The 19,661-nt window shown below is 42.7% G+C and overlaps 1 protein-coding gene across 9 annotated transcripts in view; it reads left to right on the forward strand.

Annotated features, from left to right (window-relative positions):
* The window catches only part of cacna1c (calcium channel, voltage-dependent, L type, alpha 1C subunit), a 737,294-nt gene that overhangs the window by 643,947 nt on the left and 73,686 nt on the right, over positions 1-19,661 (forward strand). For all 9 annotated transcript variants that reach the window (XR_012100621.1, XM_073059289.1, XM_073059283.1 and 6 more), the window contains one exon: positions 19,349-19,505. Coding sequence is in view for 8 of the 9 variants with exons in the window: in XM_073059289.1 (XP_072915390.1) it covers positions 19,349-19,505 (157 nt within the window). In the remaining variant the exon portion in view is untranslated. The remainder of the gene's footprint in view (positions 1-19,348; positions 19,506-19,661) is intronic.

A 19,661-nucleotide genomic window follows, 5' to 3' on the forward strand; every position in this document is an offset into this window, starting at 1 on the left:
CATAGGTGTTCAGCGAAACGGTCTCCCAGTCTGCGTCGGGTTTCACCAATATATAAAAAGACAAGGGGAACCCTATCCCGAGTGGGGTGGCGGGTGGAAGGGGTGAGGGCAGATCTGCGGGAAATGGGAGAGATGCCCTCACCCCATCCACCCGCCACCCCACTCGGGATAGGGTTCCCCTTGTCCTTACCTACCACCCCACCAGCCTTCAGGTCCAACGTATAATTCTCCGTAACTTCTGCCACCTCCAAAGGGATCCCACTACCAAGCACATCTTTCCCTCCTCCCCTCTTTCTGCTTTTCGCAGGGATCGAACCTACACTCAGTTCACCAGAAAAAGCAGGATCTCCCAGTGGCCACACATTTTAATTCCACATCCCATTCCCATTCTGTTATGTCTATCCATGGCCTCCTCTACTGTCAAGATGAAGCCACTCTCAGGTTGGAGGAACAGCACCTTATATACCGACTGGGTAGCCTCCAACCTGATGGCATGAACATTGACTTCTCTAACTTCAGTTAATGCCCTTCCTCCCCTTCTTACCCCATCCCTGACATATTTAGTTGTATGCCTGTTCTCCATCTCCCTCTGGTGTTTCCCTCCCCCCCTTTCTTTCCCCCGAGGCCTCCTGTCCCATGATCCTATTCCTTCTCCAGCTCTGTATCACTTTGGCCAATCACCTTTCCAGCTCTTAGCTTCATCCCACCCCCTCCGGTCTTCTCCTATCATTTCGCATTTCCCCCTCCCCCCACTACTTTCAAATCTCTTACTATCTTTCCTTTCAGTTAGTCCTGACGAAGGGTCTCGGCCCGAAACATCAACAGTGCTTCTCCCTATAGATGCTGCCTGAATAAATCTGTTCATTTTAATCTTCTCCCTGCTAGAGGACTGTGAGGTTTCCATGGAAATAGTGGATACCTCGGTTGTCATTTTCCAAATTTCAGCAGATCGTGGAACAGTTCCTGCGGATTATTTAAAAACAGAAAAGTGTGTTTAAACGGGGAACGACAATATGGTTAGCCTATGGCTTGGTTAGTTGGTTACAGTTCAGTTTCATTATCAATAGGGAAAGTGCTGAAGCCTGTAATAACAGATGTGATAATGGTAAACACTAAAGGGTTTTAGACAACTTTGACATGGATTCATGAAAGGGAAATTGTGATTTGCAACCTACTGATGTTTTTTGTTAGGATTTAATTAGTAGATAGATATGAAAGAACCAATTAATGTATATTACTTAATTCTTTAGAAGGCCTTCAACACAAACCTACTGTATATATAGATTAATGTGCAATTTTAAAGCATGTGGGGTTGGAAGATAAAATAATGGATTAAAATTTGGTTGACAAACAAGAAACAGAGAATTATAAATGGGCTTTTTTAGGTGGCAGAAAGTGACCTTTTGGCTACCAAAGGGATCAGTTCGAGAGATTCATCGACGTTTTGGATGAAGGAACTGAATATGGGGTGGCACAGTAGCGTAATGGTGGGCACAAATCACAGTACCAGCGAGCTGGGTTCAACCCCTGTGATTTGTGGGTGTCCTCCGGGTGCTCCAGTTTCCTCCCACAGTACAAAGACATACCGGTTGTTCAGTTATTTGATCATTGTAAATAGTCCTATGATTGGGCTAGGGTTAAATCGAGGGTTGCTGAGCAGCACGACTCGATGGGCTGGAAGGGCCTGTTCTGTGGTGTTTCTCAATAAATAAATATTTCTGAAGTTGCCAACATCTTAAAACTGGTTGGATTATGAGTAGAGAGGAAGGTGCAAAGAGGATTCAAAGTAACTTGGACCAAGTGGGAGACAGAGTAGGAAGGCTTGGGCTCGAGAGGCTGAGTACCAGCTTCACTCCAGGTGAGGTAAGGCTGGGTAATCTCCTTTAATTAATCTAATTAACTTAGGAGTAGGTAATGGAGGCAGCAGTTAGGGCAGTCGGGTGCTCCGTGTGCAGTATGTGGAAAGTCAGGGTGAGCACTGTTTTCCCTGATGACTACACCTGCAAAAGGTGCATCCAGCTGCAGCTCCTGACAAACCGAGTTAGGGAACTGGAGCTGGAGCTGGATGACCTTCGGATCATTCGGGAGGCAGAGGCAGAAGTAGACAGGAGTTTCGGGGAGATAGTCACCCCTAAAAGTCAGGAGGCAGGTAGTTGGGTGACTGTCAGGAGAGGGAAGGGGAATAGACAGAATGAACAGAGCACCCCTGTGGCCATTCTCATCAACAATAAGTATACCGTTTTGGATACTGATGGTGGGGATGACCTACCAGAGACAAGTTGCAGTGGTTGCGTCTCTGGCACCGAGACTGGACCTTCAGCTCAGAAGGGAAGGAGGGAAAAGAGGAGAGCAGTAGTGATAGGGGATTCGATAGTTAGGGGGACAGATAAGAGGTTCTGTGAGAGAGATGGAGAATCCTGGATGGTTTGTTGCCTTCCTGGTACCAGGGTCCATGATATCTCAGATCGAGTTCTCCGTATTCTCAAGAGGGAGGGTGAGCAGCCAGATGTCGTGGTCCATGTAGGGACCAATGACGTGGATAGGAAGAAGGAGGAGGTCCTGCAAAGAGAGTTTAGGGAGTTAGGTACAAAGTTGAAGGACAGGACCTCCAGGGTTGCAATCTCAGGATTACTACCCGTGCCACGTACTAGTGAGGCTAGAAACTGGAAGATAATGCAGCTAAATATGTGGCTAAGGAGTTGGTGCAGGAGGGAGGGCTTCATGTTTCTGGACAATTGGGCTTTGTTCCAGGGAAGGTGGGACCTGTTCTGATGGGACGGGTTGCACCTGAACTGGAGGGGGACTAATATCCTTGCAGAAAGGTTTGCTAGTGCTGCTCGGGGGGGGGGGGGGGGGGGGGGGTTAAACTAGATTTGCAGGGGGAGGGGAACCAGAGTGTTAGAGCAGATAGTGAGGTGGAGGAGGATAAAGGTCATGCGAGAACTGCAATAGTGCATGGAGTAAAGCCAGACCTAACATATAAAGAGGAAAGAGAAGCAGAATAAAGGGTGTAAAGGTAGTAAAGTGCATGTACTTCAATGCAAGAAGCATCAGGAACAAAGGTGATGAACTGAGAGCTTAGATACATACATGGAATTATGATGTAGTGGCCATTACAGAGACTTGGCTGGCACCAAGGCAGGAATAGATTCTCGATATTCCTGGATTTCAGTGTTTTAAAAGGGATAGAGAGGGGTGGAAAGGGCAGGGATATTATTACAGCTGCAGAAAGGGTGGGTAATGTAGCAGGATCCTCTTTTGAGTCAGTATGGGTGGAAGTCAGGAACAGGAAGGGAGCAGTTACTCTACTGGGTGTATTTTATAGGCCCCCTGGTAGCAGCAGAGATACCGAGGAGCTGATTGGGAGGTAGATTTTGGAAAGATGCAAAAATAACAGTGTTGTTATCATGGGTGACTTTAACTTCCCTAATATTGATTGGCACTTGATTAGTTTCAAGGGTTTAGATGGGGCAGAGTTTAAGTGTGTCCAGGATGGATTCCTGTCACAGTATGTTGACAGGCTGACTGGGGGAATGCCATACTAGATCTAGTATTAGGTAACGAACCAGGTCAGGTCACAAATCTGTCAGTGGGTGAGCATCTGGGGGATAGTGACCACTACTCCCTGACCTTTAGCGTTATCATGGAAAAGGATAGAATCAGAGAGGACAGGAAAATTTTTAATTGGGGAAGGACAAATTATGAGGCTGTAAGGCTAGAACTTGCAGGTGTGAATTGGGATGATGTTTTTGCAGGGAAATGTACTATGGACATGTGGTCATTGTTTAGGGATCTCTTGCAGGATGTTAGGGATAAATTTGTCCCAGTGAGGAAGATAAAGAATGGATGGGTGAAGGAACCATGGGTGACAAGTGAGGTGGAAAATCTAGTCAGGTGGAAGAAGGCAGCATACATGAGGTTTAGGAAGCAAGGATCAGATGGGGCTATTGAGGAATATAGGGTAGCAAGAAAGGAGCTTAAGAAGGGGCTGAGGAGAGTAAGGAGGGGGCATGAGAGGCCTTGGCAGTAAGGTAAAGGAAAACCCCAAGGCATTCTTCAATTATATGAAGAACAAGAGGATGACAGGAGTGAAGGTAGGACCGATCAGAGATAAAGGTGGGAAGATGTGCCTGAAGGCTATGGAAGTGAGTGCGGTCCTCAATGAATACTTCTCTTCGGTATTTACCAATGACAGGGAACTTGATGACGGTGAGGACAATATGAGTGAGGTTGATGTTCTGGAGCATGTTGATATTAAGGGAGAGGAGGTGTTGGAGTTGTTAAAATACATTAGGACAGATAAGTCCCTGGGGCCTGATGGAATATTCCCCAGGCTGCTCCAAGAGGCGAGGGAAGAGATTGTTGAGCCTCTGGCTAGGATCTTTATGTCCTCGTTGTCCATGGGAATGGTACTGGTGGATTGGAGGGAAGCGAATGTTGTCCCCTTGTTCAAAAAAGGTAGTAGGGATAGTCCTGGTAATTATAGACCAGTGAGCCTTACGTCTGTGGTGGGAAAGCTGTTGGAAAAGATTCTTAGAGATAGGATTGATGGGCATTTAGAGAATCATGGTCTGATCAGGGACAGTCAGCATGGCCTTGTGAAGGGCAGATCATGTCTGACAAGCCTGTTAGAGTTCTTTGAGAAGGTGACCAGGCACATAGATGAGGGTAGTGTAGTGGCTGTGATCTACATGGATTTTGGTAAGGCATTTGATAAGGTTCCACACAGTAGGCTTATTCAGAAAGTCAGAAGGCATGGGATCCAGGGAAGTTTGGCCAGGTGGATTCAGAATTGGCTTGCCTGCAGAAAGCAGAGGGTCGTGGTGGAGGGAGTATATTCAGATTAGAGGGTTGTGATTAGTGGTGTCCCACAAGGATCAGTTCTGGGACCCCTACTTCTAGTGATTTTTATTAACGACCTGGATGTGGGGGTAGAAGTGTGGGTTGGCAAGTTTGCAGGTGACACAAAGGCTGGTGGTGTTGTGGATAGTGTAGAGGATTGTTGAAGATTGCAGACAGACATTGATAGGATGCAGAAGTGGGCTGAGAAGTGGCAGATGGAGTTCAACCCGGAGAAATGTGAGGTGGTACACTTTGGAAGGACAAACTCCAAGACAGAGTACAAAGTAAATGGCAGGATACTTGGTAGTGTGGAGGAGCAGAGGGATCTGGGGGTACATGTCCACAGATCCCTGAAAGTTGCCTCACAGGTAGGTAGGGTAGTTTAGAAAGCTTATGGGATGTTAGCTTTCATAAGTCGAGGGATAAAGTTTAAGAGTCGCGAGGTAATGATGCAGCTCTATAAAACTCTGGTTAGGCCACACTTCGAGTAGGGTGACCAGTTCTGGTCACCTCACTATAGGAAGGATGTGGAAGCATTGGAAAGGGTACAGAGGAGATTTACCAGGATGCTGCCTGGTTTAGAGAGTATGCATTATGATCAGAAATTAAGGGAGCTGGGGCTTTTCTCTTTGGAGAGGAGGAGGACGAGAGAAGACATGATAGAGGTTTACAAGATATTAAGAGGAATAGATAGAGTGGACAGCCAGCGCCTCTTCCCCAGGGCACCACTGCTCAATACAAGAGGACATGGCTTTAAGGTAAGGGGAGGGAAGTTTAAGGGGGAGATTAGAGGAAGGTTTTTCACTCAGAGAGTGGTTGGTGCGTGGAATGCACTGCCTGAGTCAGTGGTGGAGGCAGATACACTAGTGAAGCTTAAGAGACTACTAGACAGGTATACGGAGGAATTTAAGGTGGGGGGATATATGGAAGGCAGGGTTTAAGGGTCAGCACAACATTGTGGGCTGAAGGGCCTGTACTGTGCTGTACTAGTCTATGTTCTATAACATGCACAAAGTAGTCACCATGGGTACAACATGGGTAAATATATGAAGTTATCTACCTTCCCAAGAAAACAAGCAGGGGAATTATAAATTGGAAATGATTGATAAATGCTAATGTATAAAGGATCTAGTGTCCTTGTACACTTATCACTGAAAGCAAAACGTAAGTACAGCAAGCACTTAAGAAGGCAAATGGTATGTTAGCTTTTAATGCACAGACTTTGAATATAGCAGCTAGGATTTTACAGGACCTTGGTGAGACCACAGCTGGGGGCTTACATGTGGCCTTTGTTGCCTTGCCTAAGAAAGGATATACCTACTAATGGGGGCAGTGCAACAAAGATTCACAAAATTGATAGTAGGAGAGCTTGTGGCAACTGAGCATCTATTCTCCAGAGTTTAGAAATAATGATGGGAGATCTCATAGGTATACAAATATATAAAATGCTGAGAGAGTTTGACAGACCGGATGCAGGCAAGGTATTTCTCATGGCAAGGGATTCCAGAAGCAAGTATTCTGGTCTCAGGATACAGTGGAAGGCATTCTGGACTGAGATGAAGAGCAACTTCCTCACTCAGAGATTGGTGAACCTGCTGAATTCTTTTCATTAGAATGCCTTTGAAGACAATTTATTAAATATAGTTAAGAAAGTATTAGATTTATAAATGTAAAAGACATCAAAGGGTATGGAGAGAGGGTGAGAATATGGTTTGAGATAGAAGAACTATCATTATACGAAATAATGAAGCATTCTTATGATAGTGAATGACCTACTTCTGCTATTTTCTGTGCCTCTAAGATCAATAAAGTAATCATGAGCATTTATAAAATAAAGGTTTGGCCACAGCTATAGGTTTGTGTCCCATTCTGAATATTTAAGAAAGGAAACAGAAGGGACTTAGTAAATTTATTGCATGAATAAAAGATGCACAAAATGTGAAAAGGCCAGAGGAGATTGGGTTGTTCTTTTCGAAAGAGAAGTTTCAAGGTATCAGATAGAGGTATTTGATCTTAACCCTTACATTCTGTTCAGGTCAAATTTGACCCGTTTTGACACTTGACAGCAGTAAAAACACCCTAAATGCTATTTTTTTTAGCCGAAATTTGATCACTTTTCCTAAAGTGACCCAAAGTGCGCAAAAATGAAAATATTTTAAAAATTTTATACTTTTGTACAGGTGCTACAAATTTTTGTATATTAAGGCTGTTTCGGGTCAAGTTTGACCCGTATCTATTGAAATGGATTTTAGGTCTCTGAAATATTAATTAAGGATTAATCACCCATTTATTAATGTCAGATGGGCTATTTATACATTCTAAATAGATCTGTGGTTCAAAGTTTGGTAAAGACACTTGTTATGAGGGGATTCTTGGGCCAGGTCAAAATTGACCCGAACCATACTGTGAAGATATAGAATATGAACAGGTTGCCTGGGTTAAAGAGTCCATAGAAAGAAGGGTCAGGAAGAAGGGGTTGTAGAAGCATGATGATTGGCAAAATAATCAAAGATGGCAAGAGAAGAAACATTTTTATGTACCAGAGTATGAATTTTGGAGTACTCACCAAGGGATGGTAGTTGAGAGAGCTCCAGTTGTAGCATTGAAAAGGGAGTTGGAAAATCATCTGAAAAAAATAAATTCTAGGGCCTCCTGAAGAGGACCTGTAAAAAAATTGGATAGATTCTTCTTAGTAAGCTGATGAGCACATGGCAGACCAACTCGTCTCTTTCAATGCTATACTGTTCTGTGGGTCTATGATTTTTTTGTATGAATCTTTCTCTTTGATCAGTATATTTTTCATAAGCCAATTGTGCCCAGAGCTACTTGGAGTACACCAAGTATGGTCTAATCAGATATTTGCTTGATTCTAGTTGTAACTTTGTTCATTTTCAGCAAGTTAAAAGATTCATTGCAACATTTATGTTTTACTCTGGTAGAACAGAAAGGAGTGTAATCAGCACCTGAGCAAATGTTGATTTTCCTTGTAAGTGACCTAAATATCTTGAAAGAATATATTATAAACAGTAACAAATGCTAGCAACAGCACCTGGTGTGTTTGTAGAATCATAACAGATGTGTGCATGAGAACACCGCTGGCTGTCTAGTCCATGGCTCAGTTCCTCTTGGACACTGATCAAATTTAGAAGTCCAAGACAAACTAGAGGTCAATTGCTGCCATAGCTGATCTCTGAACTCATCATTCAGCCCCATGCAGTACTCACATGCTGAGGTGAGGCCACCTTGCATTCGATCCCTTGGCTTTCTTTCAGGACTGGTGTGAAAACTACCAGCATATTTTAATCGAGTCTCTGACCTTGTGGAAAAGGTACATGGATGGCATATACTTACCTTGTCTTAGAATTATAAATATATTTATAAAATATTTCAATCTACAATATTTGAGCTAATTTTGGTACGTGTTTCCTTTAGGAACATAAAGTACAGTTCCAAATTTTTTCAAGCCATTCATTTTTATTACATTTTAGTTTTTGTTGTATCAAAGTGATTTATTGCTTAACTTCAATTATTGTCTAAACAACGTATCCCTTGTGCTAATGGGATTAAAAGAGAAGTGTGTTAAAAAGAATGAGCAGTAATTTATAATGATCTTTATCAAGGTAACTGAAACAGAGAACTTCACCAGCGTTCCTTTCTAATCATCCAGGAACTGATGCTTAGCAACTATCTGAGCTGACTATTCCTATAATATTTCCTGTCCGCTTTTTGTGTCAACCATTCCAAGGTTGCAAAGTAGTAATAATGTGGTTGCTAGGGTTGTTGAAATTGCTGCATGTTTGCAAGGGCTTAATTAAAGAATACAAATAAATACTCCCCGAGGAAAAGCCACAGTCACCAAAAGTTTCTATTGAATTTATGAGGTTTCCTTTATGAGGTGTCTTTGTGTTTGATAAGATTATTGAGTTATTGAAGTTTTGCCCCAAAAATAAAAAAAAAAGAAAATACTGGAAATACTCAGTTAATTAAGCAGCAGCGATGGAAAGTAAACAGTTCAGATAGATGACCCTTCATCAGAAGTAGGCAACATTAGAAGTCCATTTTCAATGGTACAGCAGTGAAAGGAGATACATGTCTAATAGAGTGGAAACCAAAAGAGGCACAGAAGATGGTGATTTCTTCCAGTTGAAGAAGGGAAAGCTCACGAGTGGAGGAGATTTAAATAAAGGCAGCTATAAATGGAGGGAATTGAAAAAGGACAAAGGAAAGAAGGAAAACAATTATCAAATTTAAACCACTCACCACTGTTGAACTGTAATAAAAGAAACACCCAGTAGATCGGGAAGCATTTCTAGAGAGAGAATAACTGTTGATGTATCCATTTAGTTTTGTCACAAGCTGGAAAGGGTGGGTTTAAATCCTGGAATTCCTTCCTTAACATTGGTATATTGACTCTTCATGTACTGCAGTGGTTCAAGAAGGCTGCTCACAACAACCTTCTCAAGGCCAGTTACGGATGGGCAATTAAATAGCTAGTTCAGCCCATGAAACCCACATCCTTTGACTGAATAATATAAGAAACCAGACATTATGTTGAGTCCCAAGATCTACGTTTTCTTAGAAGATGATATGACTTAAAACTTTGGGCTTCAAAGAAGCAGTGTAAGAAGCCAAAAACAGAGAGGTCAGAGAGGAAGTGAGAATGGAGGATAAATTGGTTATTCATTTACTGATAAGAATTAATAGTGATATTTTATTTCAGCAATAAGTAAAGCATGAATCAAGCTGTGTTTAAGGGAAAGACCCAGATTTGGACCAGGTTATGTCTCTTCAAATTTCTGCATAGTTTTGTAATCCAAAGTGGACAGTTCCATCTTTTCCCATGTTATTCTTCATTTACCCACTCACATATCTCATCAGACCAGAATGGTACTCCATGTGTGGAGCCAAAACAGATGGGGGAGATCTTAAATGGATTCTTGGTAACTGTATTTACTGAGGAGGCAGATACAGAGTTTGTAGATATGAGGCAAAGCGGCATCAACTTCATGGATCCTGTACAGATTACTGCGGAGGACGTGTTTGCTACCCTGAGGCAAATCAGGGTGGATAAATCCCCAGGGCCTGACAAGATATTCCCTCAGATTTTATGGGAGGCAAGTGCAGAAATTTCCAGGCCCTAGTGGAGATATTTAAGTCACCCTTGGTGACAGGGGAGGTACCAGAAAATTAAAGGAAAGCCAATGTTGTACCACTGTTCAAAAACATAAACCAGGTAGTAGGCCAGTGAGGCTGACATCAGTTGTGGGAAGGTTATTGGAAGGTATTCTGAGGAACTGGATATACAAATACTTGGATAGACATGGACTGATTAAGGATAGTCAGCATGGCTTCATGCATGGTAGATCATATCTAACCAATCTTGTAGAACTTTTCAAGGAAGTTACTAGGAAAGTGGATGAAGACAAGGAGGTGGATGTTGTGTACATGACTTTAACAAGCATTTGACAAGTTCCTGCATGGGAGGCTGGTCAAGAAGGTTCAGTCGTTCAGCATTCAGAATGAGGTGGCAAATTGGTTTAGATATTGGCTTTGTGGGAGAAGTCAAGGAGTCATAGTAGATGGTTGCCTCTCTGACTGGAGGCCTGTGACTAGTGGTGTGCCACAGTGATCGGTGCTGGATTGTTGTTTGTCATCAATATCAATGTTCTGGATGATAATGTGGTTAACTGGATCAGCAAATTTGCAGCTGATACCAAGATTGGGGTTGTAGTGGACAATGAGGAAGGTTATCATGGCTTTTAGAGGGATCTGCATCAGGTGGAAAAATGGGCTGAAAAGTAGCAGATGAATTTTAATGTAAACAAGTGCGAGGTTTCGCACTTCGGTAGGACAAACCAGGGTATGTCTTACACAGTGAACCATGGGGCACTGAGAAGTGTGGTAGAACAAAGGGAATACAGGTCCATAATTTGTTGAAAATGGTGTCGCAGGTAGGTAGGGTTGTAAAGAAATCTTTTGGCACATTGGTCTTCATAAATAAATATACTGAGTACAGGAGATGGGATGTTATGTTGCAGTTGCATAAGACGTTGGTGTGGCCTGATTTGGAGTATTGGGTGCAGTTTTGGTCACCTACCTACAGGAAGGGTGTAAACAGGGTTGGAAGAGTACAGAGAAAATTTACAAGGATGTTGCCGGGTTTGGAGAACCTGAGTTATAAGGAAAGATTGAATCGGTTAGGACTGTATCCTTTAGAACATAGAAGACTGAGAGGAGATTTAATCAAGGTATACAAAATTATGAGGAGTATAGATAGTGTTATGAAACCAGTAACTGGTTTCACTTACCAGCAAAGATAGATATGTCAGTTGAAGTCCAATGGTACTATTTTCAAAAGTTTTATTAATAAAGGGGCACAAAAATTAAGGTTAATACAAACATTCAGATAACATGCGTCAATACTCAATCTAAAACGCAGGTACATTAATAATCACTCAGAAATAAGCTCTTTCGTTGTCTAGGGTATAATACTGAGTCCAATTGGAAATATAAAGAGTCACTCTGCAGTCTGCAGGCTTTTCCCTTTTGGTTTCACGTGTTGGAGAGAGAGAGAGATAAAACGGAAAAACTTGCCCAAAACATCCATGGAATCAGGGGAGCGATCTTCCCCGTTGTTAGTTAAAAGCGATCTTCCGTTGGTTCCAGCCACAAACCCCGCATTCGGAATTTAACGCACGTGGCTTATTTCAAAATGGCTTCCCGTTCCCACGGGAAGCGGTATCGTGCTTCTTGGTGTCTCCTTGGTGCGTCTGAGGGTCGTCCTCTTTCAGACCCTTCTTTATACTGCCTCACGGGATCTCAGGTGTCAATCAGGTTGCAGGTGATGCAATCTCTCTCTCAACCAGCCCACTTTGCCCGAGGGCTTTACAATGTCCCTGCGAGTTGGCACGTCTGCAGTTCCCAGGTGTCTCCTGAGAACAATGCCACAGTCACCAGCTTTTGTCCCAGTGGAATGCGGTATCCAGCACGTTGCTGTCTTTCCATTTCCTGTGTCCATTCAGCATGCTCTCTCTCTCTCTTGCTCTCTCTCTCTCGGGTCATTGACCCCCCTTTCACTAGGGCTCTTGCAATTCTCACAAAGGAGGGGGCTGGTATCATAACACCTCCCCTCTTAAAAAGGTTTTTACCAGCGGTTAAAACCCAGAGTGGTACAGTCTTACAGAAATTTTGAATCTAATACAATACAGAAGCTTTTCTTTTCACTACAGAGTAATACAGTTATACATTCAAGTCAGCATCTAAACAGGTAACAAGTACAGTGCCCCTTTCCTTTAATACCTTAACCTCACGTGCCATGCTAACGCCTGGCAGCATCAGACTTCAGCTCAATAACCAGCTTATTTATTTGCTTTCTTCAGCAACATAACTAAGGAGGTGTGATCTTAGCTTAGGTGCATCTACAAAAGTTTATGCGAATACTAATCGTTTCGGTCGGTTTACTTCGCCGGCAGGTCTCCAAAGGTCTGTCTTTATTATTCACAGGCTTTGGCGCAACCCGTAAAACCTGCTTTGCTGTTTTAAAAAAAAATGGCATCCCCATTAACCGTCACCTCTTTTCTGGCGAGTCCCCCCGTTGGGACTTTGAGTAATTTGGCGTGGTGAACTCCCGCCCGCCTCGTTCATCGGGGCTATTTTTTTCAACACCATGCCCCAAACTGTCAAGACCCTTCAGGCTATTTGTTTTTAATTCCAACTCCTCTTTCAGGTAGCATTTCGAATGCAACCTCTTCACACCCCACCCTGGCGTAACAATAGAGTGGGGGGCCCCGCTATTTCCCGACTCACTCTGTGAGCGATCTGCCAGGTTTAAAATTTCTTCCTTCGACTTGGGAACTACAGACTTTCCGTTTCCTTCAATAACAATCCTCATTCCCCCCTTAAATTCGGCATTAACCTTGGCCCCACTCTCGAATACAAACACCGTGGAACTCACACTTCCCACGGTTACCAAGGTTAACCCTTTTCCTACTGAACCAACCCTATCTGATCCACAAAGACGGCCGCCCCGTCCCCCTGAATCAAACACCTCAGACTTCCCCTGAGCTCTGTTACCAGGTTCAGCACCACGTGCGCCCCCATCTTGGACACACTCAAACGGGACATTGGCCCCTTCCAGGCTTTCAATACCCGTACCTTTTTCAAATTCTAACGTCCCCCGATCCTTCCAGCTACTCTCTAGGCAGCCCCCCGTTGGGGAAGGCGCAACCCTGCGAGCTGAAACAACCTCCTCGGCCATTTCAGCTGACTTCTCCACAGCAAGGATACCCTTCCTCTCTAAGACTGCCCTCATTTCACTCTCGGGACAATCGAGAACACCTTTAGAACTCTGAACTTCTTCAAACAATTCTGCCAAACCAGACAGATTAACCATGTCCAACTCTGGACATTTTAACAACTTTATCCATTTCTCAACTTTAGTTCCTACCTCTAGGACCTTTCTCTTCACTAAGGGCAGGGCTATTTCCTCTCCCTTACCCCCTTTTACTTTACTGCTTTCTGTTTTACCACCCTCGGAACCCTCATGGTACAGGGTCGGTAAAAACATCTTGGCCAGATTACTGCTGGCCCGATTTAAACTGCTCACTGCTTTTCTGGACAGGCTGCGTATGACCGCGCATGCGCGATAGCTTTGGGACTCTAGGGGCGGAGCCACCGCACTCGCCCGTCTGCGGGTCGGCATCATAGCTGCCACCGTTTCAAAAAACAAGCAATAACTATCAACATCCGTCTCTTCGAACGGAGGTACTACTCTCAGCTCCCAACTAACATTAAACCGCTCTCTCCTTAGCTCCTCCCTCTCTCTTTCTCTCCCCGCTGCCGCTCTCTCGGCTGCTGCTAACTCTCTGATCCGAATTTCATGCTGTCTTTGCCTCTCAGCTTGATCCTGCTCGTTTTCCACCTCTAACCCCTTCGCCAAATTTAACAAGTCTGATTTGGTGCTCACCTCTAGCGCCGCCACAGTCGCGTTTTTCATAAATTCACACACGTCCATCTTTGCTGGTTTTTCTGTCTGGCTACCTGCGTACCAGATCCAAATTATTTTTTTTTGACTTACAATCCCGATTGACTGACCTCCCCCTTTTTGGTGTCAAATCCCGAGACGAGAACCCCACTTGTTATGAAACCAGTAACTGGTTTCACTTACCAGCAAAGATAGATATGTCAGTTGAAGTCCAATGGTACTATTTTCAAAAGTTTTATTAATAAAGGGGCACAAAAATTAAGGTTAATACAAACATTCAGATAACATGCGTCAATACTCAATCTAAAACGCAGGTACATTAATAATCACTCAGAAATAAGCTCTTTCGTTGTCTAGGGTATAATACTGAGTCCAATTGGAAATATAAAGAGTCACTCTGCAGTCTGCAGGCTTTTCCCTTTTGGTTTCACGTGTTGGAGAGAGAGAGAGATAAAACGGAAAAACTTGCCCAAAACATCCATGGAATCAGGGGAGCGATCTTCCCCGTTGTTAGTTAAAAGCGATCTTCCGTTGGTTCCAGCCACAAACCCCGCATTCGGAATTTAACGCACGTGGCTTATTTCAAAATGGCTTCCCGTTCCCACGGGAAGCGGTATCGTGCTTCTTGGTGTCTCCTTGGTGCGTCTGAGGGTCGTCCTCTTTCAGACCCTTCTTTATACTGCCTCACGGGATCTCAGGTGTCAATCAGGTTGCAGGTGATGCAATCTCTCTCTCAACCAGCCCACTTTGCCCGAGGGCTTTACAATGTCCCTGCGAGTTGGCACGTCTGCAGTTCCCAGGTGTCTCCTGAGAACAATGCCACAGTCACCAGCTTTTGTCCCAGTGGAATGCGGTATCCAGCACGTTGCTGTCTTTCCATTTCCTGTGTCCATTCAGCATGCTCTCTCTCTCTCTTGCTCTCTCTCTCTCGGGTCATTGACCCCCCTTTCACTAGGGCTCTTGCAATTCTCACAAAGGAGGGGGCTGGTATCATAACAATAGGGTAAATGCAAGCAGGCTTTTTCACTGAGGTTGGGTGAGACTTCAACCAGAGGTCATGGGTTCAGGGTGAAAGGTGAGAAGTTTAAGGGGAACGTGAGGGGAATCCTTCACTCAGAGGTTAGTGCGTGTATGGAATGAGTTGCCAGCTGTATGCAAACTCAATTTCAATGTTTAAGAGAAGTTAGGATAGGTACATGGATAATGGAGGGTATGAAAGGCTATGGTCCCAGTGCAGGTTGATGGGAGTAGGCAGTTTACATGGTTTTGGTATGGGCTAGATGGGCTGAAGGGCCTTTCTATGCAGTACTTTTCTATGACTCTCTGTCTCAACAATCCATAATCATTTGTAGTCTCCTGTGTCCTGTTCCCAGCTTTCAATCTTACTTATCTTTTAGTCATGAGTATATTTAACAACATTTCAGTGCCTTCATCCAGTTAATCTATGTAAATTGTAAAAATGTTCAGACCTCCAACAGTGATCTTTCTGAACATCACTCATTACATTTTGCTGTTATCAAGAGGATAAACTCCTTAACAAGATGCAAAAATGAGAGGTGCATCACTAAAATAAAATCAGGGTAACAGGTTTTGTACTGTATGTGTGCCCATTTTATCTGCTCTATTTAATAATGATAATTAACAGCAAATATTACTATGGTTAACAATGGACTTTAAATCATTTGGATTGTTTTTAAAACATTTGTGTTATTTGAATGAAATAAAAAGATGCAGTTTCAGTCATTTAGCTACATGTAATCTTAGAATTATTGGCACAAAATGGGGCCATTCAGTCTCTCATGTCTTAACTCTCACCCAATGGCCTGGACATTATACATCTCTAAATAAAAACCAGGATACCTTTTATGTGCAATGAATGCTTTTGGCTGTATCACAATTTCAGGCAGTAGGTATATTTTTCAGCTCCCCACCAGTTAACTGAAGTCCAGGATTCCAAGCTAAGGAAAGTGGAATTTCTTGTTTGCTCTCTCCCAGCCTCTCATAATTCTGTGTACCTCAACTAACCTTCTCTCTGGTATCTTTGGTGACACCATCCAAGTTGGTGACTGCTAATAACAAAAGTTCTCAAGTCCTGACAGCAGCCTCAAATATCTCCATTCCACCACGTCTAGTATTGTTACATCTTTCCTGCAGTGTGGCAATCTGTACTATACAGTATACTTCATCTAAAGTCTAACTCTAGCATGGTCTGATTGCTCTGCCTTGGCTATTAAAAGCAGGCATTTTTTGTAATCAGCTCATCTACTGTTTCTGATACTTCCAGGGATCTGTAAAAAATGCACTCTAATGTTCCCACTATTCCTCTGCTCTTCTTGGTATCCTAACGTATTCCATTTCCTTTTGCTTTGTTCGCTCTCCCAAGCCCATGTCCTTACATTTGTCCAGCCTGAAATCTATTTGCTGTTTTTGTTGATACCAGACGAGTCTTACTGGTGTAAAGAAATTTCTTCATGATCAAATACACTGCCATTTATAGTGCCATTAACAAATATAGCCACCAGCCAGAAGCAAAGTACTTCAGATGCTGGAGTTTGAAATAAAACAGAAAGGTCGAAAGTACTCAGAATGATTGACATCACCCAACAAAAGAGACAGAGTTAACAATTTAGTTTGATGCCTTTCATTAAATAACCAGCAACATTAAATGTTTTTCTCTCTGCAAAATGTGACTGAATTGCTGTGTAATTGCAGGATTTTTATTCAATTTTAATCATGGTCCTGGTATTTGCCATATCATCAGTGTTTGTCGTCATCAAGCAATCAAGTAGCATACCCTGTAAAACTCTGGGTTTCATTTGAACACAGTTATCAATGCTTTACTCACAGAGGAATGTTGATCTTTAAAGATTCATATGTTGTGGCTGCCAGACAGTTGAAATGTGCAATTAAGTTTGCCAAAGAGAAAAGAGAAACTTCAACAGAATGAGAGAAAGTTTCAATATCTTCAGAAATACTGATTTGTAAAATACATCCCAGAGTGAAGCTACCTGTGCTATTTGGGCAAAGAGATAGTGGGAGAGGAGACTGTTAGAAATGCCTGATGGGAAATGTCTGTGGTTATCCCCTCCAGCAATGGTAATCCTCAAATGTCGGCACAAAATCCCATATTGACCTCGCTGAAATAAAAATGGACATAATTATTTCTTCACTAGTATAGTTTCTGAGTGATCTCCCTATTGCAACAGGTGGGACTTCAGGGCAGCGGTCTGCTGCAGCTAGCTGGAATGATTCTGTGACAAGAAAGAGACCTCCATTGGGTCGAAAGCAATCCAGGCACATGAAAGGACTTCTTGCAGAATCTTTCATTTCAATTATCACAGCCTAAACGACTTTGGAATTTGGCTTTTTTCAATGAGCAAGTCTAATCTTCCTGCCTGGAGATTTTTGATAGAGTTGACACAATACTTCCAATGCCATCTAGTTAACAAATGAATGAAGCCAGTGAGGAAGTGAAAAAATAATCAAAAGGGCACGTTGTAACTGTCTGCTGCAAAGTGTAGTAGTTGCTGAAAACCTGAAAAAATCAGGATGGTGGAGTGATTCTGTAGATCCAGCAGCACCTGTGAAAATAGAAAAACTGAATTACTATTATAGGTGAATGACCTTACATCAAAACTAAACTATACTCTGACAGGAGAGGTTGCAAATCTGCAATTGTTTAACTCAATGTTGGGCAGGAGAGTTAGGTTCTGTTTCTTATGTTTATGTTGGTCTCTGTTGGAACATTTCCAAAGGTCAAATAATGTCAGATTGGGATAGAGAGTTAAAGTGACTCTCTTATGGACAGAGGTCCCCTTAACTGTGTTTGACTTCTTCAAAGTAAAACAATAATAGTCATCCATTAGATTAGAGGAAAAATAGGTAAATTACTGCTTTACCTGAAAGGAGTGTTTCTGTCACTTCATAGTGGGAAGGACAAGCTGAAAACATGTTTTGCATGACCTGCAGCTGTATGGGAGAGTGCTGTGAGAAAGATGACATTCTTGGAGGTGGAAGAGCAAACCGGGGAACTGCCGCTTAGGAATGCTGGATGACAGAATGTTCCATGCTGACCAAAGCTACAGAAGATGATCTTAGATGTGAACATAGGTGGGACATAAGTTGAGAACTAGGGGAAATTAAACCTTGCTTTAGCTGGGAGGGGAGTGGTTTAGAGTGGGAAATAGATGAAATGTGTTGAGAGTCCTATCAACTATGGTGGAAGGAAATTCATGGTTAAGGGTAAAGTAAAAACAGAGACAAAAAAAACTGAGAGAATAAAATGGTGTACTTACAGGACGGACAAAAAGCCAATTTTATTCCAGAGTTCCTAACTGTATTGCAAGATACATTGTCAGATTAATCATATGCCACAAGTGATTAAAATTTCAAATATTAAATTGATTTAATATTCAGATTGATTGATTGTTCATCAGATTGATTCCTGGGATGACAGGACTTTCATATGAAGAAAGACTGGATCGACTAGGCTTATACTCACTGGAATTTAGAAGATTGAGGGGGGATCTTATTGAAACGTATAAAATTCTAAAGGGATTGGACAGGCTAGATGCAGGAAGATTGTTTCCGACGTTGGGAAAGTCCAGAACGAGGGGTCACAGTTTAAGGATAAAGGGAAAGCCTTTTAGGACCGAGATGAGGAAAAACTTCTTCACACAGAGAGTGGTGAATCTGTGGAATTCTCTGCCACAGGAAACAGTTGAGGCCAGTTCATTGGCTATATTTAAGAGGAAGTTAGATATGGCCCTTGTGGCTAAAGGGATCAGGGGGTATGGAGAGAAAGTGGGTATAGGGTTCTGAGTTGGATGATCAGCCATGATCATACTGAATGATGGTGCAGGCTTGAAGGGCCGAATGGCCTACTCCTGCACCTATTTTCTATGTTTCTATGTAGAGATGAAGCTTTGGAGGCTGGTGGCGTAGTGGCATCAGCACTGGACTTCGGGGCCAAAGGTCCAGAGTTCAAATCCGGCCGGCTCCCTTGCATGCTCTCCATCCTGTGCCTAGGTTGAGTGTCGAGCTAGCAATTCGACCTCGTATAAAAAAACCTGGAGAGGGATGGGCTCCACCAGGTTTCAGATGCCCAAGACACGGTGTATGATGAGCAATCACCAAAGAGATCGGTGCAAAAAGCTTGTCATGACGGCGCCCCAACTCCACCAGGAGTTAAGGGTGTAAGCGCGCATGTGCGCGTACATACACACACACACACACACACACACACACACACACACACACACAGACAGCTTGAAACAGTTAGCAGAAAGAAAATTGATCTGCATCTTGGTTTGTTTTGTATGTTTATTTTCAACCAATTGACTGTGAACAGCAGAGAATTTCATTGGCAATATTTTCATAATTTATTCTACTGTATCTTTCAAAATAATTAAATGTTTTGCATACACATACAGTAGATTTTCTAAATTATGTAAAAATGTAGGTTATTGGCAATATCCATGTTTCTGTAATGAAACAACTAACATAACTATTCTACATTTTCAGATGTGCTACAGGTGAAGCCTGGCAGGAGATCATGTTATCATGTCTCCCAGGAAAACCTTGCGAAAGAGAGTCACCACTTCAAGAGCAAGATTTCAACTGTGGAACCTATTTTGCTTTTTTTTATTTTGTTAGTTTCTACATGCTGTGTGCCTTCTTGGTGAGTGCAAATTCCAACTGAAGCTTTGACTTTTATTTAAAATTCATGAAGAAATACATACTATTGAAGAAAGATGACTGAATATAGTGTTTGTAATATGTGAATTAAGTACCACTCCTACCCATTTTAACTGTATCTAAATTGGTGAAAAAATGT

The sequence above is a fragment of the Hemitrygon akajei genome, chromosome 10, assembly GCF_048418815.1.
Source record: "Hemitrygon akajei chromosome 10, sHemAka1.3, whole genome shotgun sequence".
Lineage (NCBI taxonomy): Eukaryota > Metazoa > Chordata > Chondrichthyes > Myliobatiformes > Dasyatidae > Hemitrygon > Hemitrygon akajei.